The following is a 5,000-nucleotide window of genomic DNA, read 5'->3' on the forward strand; positions in this document are numbered from 1 at the left end:
CTCTCTCTCTCTCTCTCTCTCTCTCTCTCTCTCTCTCTCTCTCTCTCTCTCTCTCTCTCCTGTCTCTCTCTCTCTCTCTCTCACATATGTGGCTGGTAAATCATTTTAAAATAATATCAAACTAAGAGAAAGTAGAGGAAGAAAAGAAAATGATCAGATACTGGTATACTGAAGGAAAAACGGTATAATAACAATGAAAAATGGTACAATAAGAATCACATTCCTATTGCAAATTTTCCATAATGATCCTTGGATTCCTAACCTGATACTTTTTAGAGGCTAACATTTCCGCTGATGTCATCTGGTTGAGGTCCCCTGGCTCCGGAGTCTTGGGGCGTGCTACTGGCTGCTCAGCCTCCTCCTCACTCTCAGAGTCTGAGAGAAGAGTCGCTTCTCTTGCTTTGTGTGACTTTATATTCTTCTCATTGCTCTCTTCTGACTCGTCTGAATATAGGCGTCCAAGGAAGCTCAGTTTAATGGGCGCTTCTGCCTCTTCCTCCTCTTTAGCTTTGTTGATGCTTATCTCCTTTCCACAGACTCCATTAGGCTTTGGATCATCCTCTTCCTTGTCACTGAAATCTACATTTTCACCTGCAGCTGGATAATTGACATCATAAGGAAGAGAGATGTGCTCCACTTGTTCAAAAAGGGGTGGGTCTTCAATGCTGGCATTGGGATGCGAAATGCTGCTTAGTGCAGATGTAAAATATGAATGGTAGTGAGGAACCAGAATTCCCTGAGGAGAATTCTCTGCTTCATTTGGTTCTTTTCTTCTCTCAAGATTTTCCTCAGATCCTAATGTTCCTGTCAAGACAAATGCAATTTCAGGTTTAGATTCCGTGTCAACTTCAAATGTACCTCCCTCAACATTATCAATAGGTTTATCAGTAGACGGATCTTCTCTTAAACACTTCTCACGATACCGCATCTCATCAAACCTTGAACCCCCTATAGATGGAATAGACTCCAGAGCAACATCATCAGAGTCTTCATAGGCAAAAATCTGAACATCTGTTATTTCTGGCTCCTCCACTTGGTCAATTATGAAGGCAAGATGGCTTCTAGGCTTTCCACCTTCAACTATCGTAGCCTGATTTGTTTCTGTGTCAACTACCAGAACATCTTCACCATCACCATCATTTTTTGAATTGTATATTTGTATAGAAGATGGACCAGCCTCCTCTTCTAGGTCTTCTAATATCAAACTATCATGTATATTTTCTGTTAAACTATCAACCTTTGCTTGACTACAAATATCTAGAGAACTACTAATATGTAATCTATCAACAGTATCGGAAGAAGAATCAAGAGTTTTGGATTTATCTTTTGATTCATCTTCTGCAACTATAATACCATCCTCAAAATCCCCAGAGAAAGCTAGTTCACTTAATCCAGGCTCCATTTTCTTTACTGTCTGTTCATTGACAGCTTCATGTATAACAAAAGTGCTGTCTACTTTTTTGGAACCATCCAAACATAAACTTTCTGAAAATGATTCATGGAACTCAATGCTAGGATCTTCTGTGATGCTCTTATTGCTGAGTCTTCTTGCAGGTGAATCATAGTCCTCAAGGAAGCTCTCTTCTTTTATAGGAGATAAAGTGGTGGTGATGATACCTCTGTAGTTGATAACAACATTATCACGTTCACCAGATGGGACATCATCAGGTTCTTCAGGCTCCATTTCCTCCTTTTCCTGCACACCACCAAGCTTCAAGCTCAACTCAGCCCTGAGAGCATTTATGTCTTCTGGTTTGTATCCAAGTACCTCCTCATCATCTGTTGTGTTGTATGAAACATATGTTCCCTCGTCATCAAGATTTAGCATATCAGTTGAAGAGTAAGGACTCTTGGTGGAAGACGTGTCACTTCGAGGGCTTGCTTCCAGATCTTCCTGTGAACCTTTGAGTTTTCCATCAAAGGTATTATTGCCATCAGCTGCTTCTTGTAGCAGCTGCCTTGTCTGAAATGCTGCCTCTTGCCAGGCAACCATCTGCTGCTGCCAGAAGTCCCCATTTTCTGCTTCATCATTCTCTACTGCAGAATCTTGACTCTCTTGTGATGACCAGCAGTCATCACCTCTTATCCTATATTGGTAAGCACTTGGTGAAAGGTCATCCTCTTCTTTAATCAAATTCACTTCAGAATCTAAATCAAAAGTTTTGAGTTTAAGCACATCACCATTTAGGTTTACTAATTTATGGTTTTCTAAGTCTGTTGTGGCAGATTTTGCACCCAGCACTTTTTCTTCAGCAGGTGTGATATGAAATCCAAGTCCTGTTTTTATATTTTTCTCATTGTATATTGCCTTTTCTTTTTCCACAATGAAGTCGTGAACTGAATCACTAGTATCTGATCTGACAACACTTTTCTCATCAGAGCTCTGAGTTTCAGGCAACTGGCAAGATGAAACTGTTGATGAATCTGCTATTTCACATTCCCTGCCAAATGTTTCCTTTACATCTTTACTGTGCTTTACTAATTGAGTAATCTCATTATGATCCATTACCTCAAATGTGCAGTCAACTGAATCTTCCCTCTTATAGGTATAAGAATCTGAGGGGGTGTCAATAATAACATAGGAATTGCCAAGAGAACAGGTTTCATCAGTCTTACTGCCTTGAGAAGAACTCCACTCTCTTTGGTTCAATGAGTTTACATCTAGGAAAGGAGTTTGCTTTAGCTCCTCATCAGAAAGCAGAGTTGCAGTTTTATATAGATCAGACACTTCAGCTGATGTATACAATTCTCTTGTCACTGGTCTGGATTCAGCAGTAAGGTAAGATTCATCACTAAACTTCATAATCTGGTTCCTGTCACATAAAGAGGATTCCATGCTGGCAGTGTGAAATGGTTCATGAAATTCTGAGGAAGGCTTTTGTACCAAAGCATCAGAGTGTTTCATAAGAGATGAGCTTGAATCTGAACCAAAAAATATGTCAGTATCAACCTTTGGACGATGAGAATCAACATCTGATATTTCACTTTCATTGTGCTTCATAATTCCAGAAATCTCATTACATGTACTATGCTCAAATGTACTACTGAGATCCTGTCTTAAATCTGAGAGCCCAGGATATTCTGCTTTGTTCACTATCACATTTTCACTCCCATCAAATGTGCTTCCTAATATATCACTTGCTATGTCACTCTTTATATTTGTTTTATCATTTGAAATTTCCTTGAAAATTGTATCTGAGTTCACTAAATCTTCACTCATTGTACTACCTAGGAATCTATCCCATTGTTCTAAATCAAATTCAATTCCAGCTGAGTCTTTCTCGTTCTTCTTGTTGTTTGCTGGGTGCACTTCTTTTGGAAAAGCTGATGGCTGGGTGTTTTCTTCTTTACATTCAGTGGATTCAGGGGATTTGATGGCCCTGTATAGTTCTAATGAATAGTGTTCCAAAGCTCCTATAACTATATCTTCTCCTTCAACAATTTCTTCTGGTTTATAACTAGGAATTTCAGGTGCTGATTTTTCATCCTTTCCCTCATTACAGGACTGGTCATTTTTCTGTTCATTGTCAGCATCCTTCATCTCATCCTTGTTAAATCCAAATACTAACCGTTGCTTGACAAAGGTATTATCCTTGTCAACAGCAATTACATTGCTAGACATTTCTTGATCTCCTTCATAACTTGTATCATGGACACTGAACCCATCTGTAAATGGTGAAGAATCCATCTTTTCATTCACTGTCCCACTCTCTCCAGTGTCATCTTCATCCTTTTTCAGTGGTGTGCTGGTCAATCTTTGTCTGGACTTTTCCTGTACATAATCAAGAAACTTGTTTAATTCTGTGGATCTACAGGATTCTTCTCCAATTTGGACTGCTGATCTCTGACTGTTCAAGGCAGGATCCTTAATGCTGCTGTCCTCATTGCTCTGGTTGTCAGTCCTATTTTTTGCCAACATCCAGCCACCATCCATATCATTCACATCAACCTTTTTAATATTGTCACTGAAAACCACAGAATCCTTCTGTGTCTGGACATCCCCATTATTTTCATAAGTAGGATATGATGCACATGAGACAGCATTTTCCTCTTCATCAAATACAAAGCGAAACTCTTTTGGTTGATTGCTATTCATAACTTTTGGTGGACTTTCCACCGGGGGTGGACTTGGTGTGCTTAGTTTTACAGAGGCATCATGGACTACAATGTCAGGTAGTGCCACTGGTTTAGGTTCACGTGAAGAGACAACACAATCTGGAGAGGCTGGCAGTGGTTTCTGCTCTGGTAAGGCATCATACACTTCTGAAGAGGGACTTTCCTCTGCTTCTTTACTTAATCCTATCTTCCTCTCCTCTGTATCTTCAGAGGAGATAACTTCACCTAAAAAAGGATCTGCTTCACTTTGGTGCTTCTCATTAAAATTATTTGAATTATCTGATTCAACACTTGTTGCCAGCTTGTCTGTTGATCCATCTTCAGAATTTTCAACTGTATCTGAATTATTTAGTGTTTTATCAAAACTAAAGTCATGATTTCTATATTCTATTGATGATGCATTTTCTCTGCTTGCTTCTGTGATAATTGAGTATCTGTGTTCAGCTTGCAATCTTTCTATTTCTCCCATAAACTTATCATCCCTGAGAGCTTCCCTGATATTACCTTCACTAGAATAAGATTTCTCCTGTGCAAGAGGTTTCTTAACAGGTTCAAATGCTAAAGAATTTCGTTGACTAGCATTGTCTGAATCACTTCCATCATCTACTACTGTCAACTTCATAAAGTCTTGGACACTCTGGCTTTTCAAGCGAACCATCTCTGAAAACTCGCCCTGTTCTAGTCTCATGGTGAACCCCTCATCCTCACCATCTGACAAAGTTCTGGCTAGGCTGGGATGTCCACTCCCTTCCTCTATAGACAGTGTACTGGATCGTACCAACTTTGAGTTTGGAGGATTAGACACAAAGGAGTCTTTGCCAAGTTTGAAGTTTACTCCCCCTTTCTCTGGAGATGCTTCTGTGGTACTTGGCTCAGACTTTTCT

The 5,000-nt window shown here is 39.6% G+C and overlaps 1 protein-coding gene across 1 annotated transcript in view; it reads right to left on the reverse strand.

Annotated features, from left to right (window-relative positions):
- Positions 1-112: 112 nt before the first annotated feature.
- LOC125048278 overlaps positions 113-5,000 on the reverse strand; it is a 10,287-nt gene continuing 5,399 nt past the window's right edge. The window contains exon 9 of the mRNA XM_047646901.1: positions 113-5,000. This exon is cut by the window's right edge and continues 225 nt beyond it. Within this exon, the coding sequence (XP_047502857.1) occupies positions 224-5,000 (4,777 nt within the window). The 3' untranslated portion in view covers positions 113-223.

This window comes from Penaeus chinensis, chromosome 43 (assembly GCF_019202785.1).
Source record: "Penaeus chinensis breed Huanghai No. 1 chromosome 43, ASM1920278v2, whole genome shotgun sequence".
NCBI classification, from domain to species: Eukaryota; Metazoa; Arthropoda; class Malacostraca; order Decapoda; family Penaeidae; genus Penaeus; species Penaeus chinensis.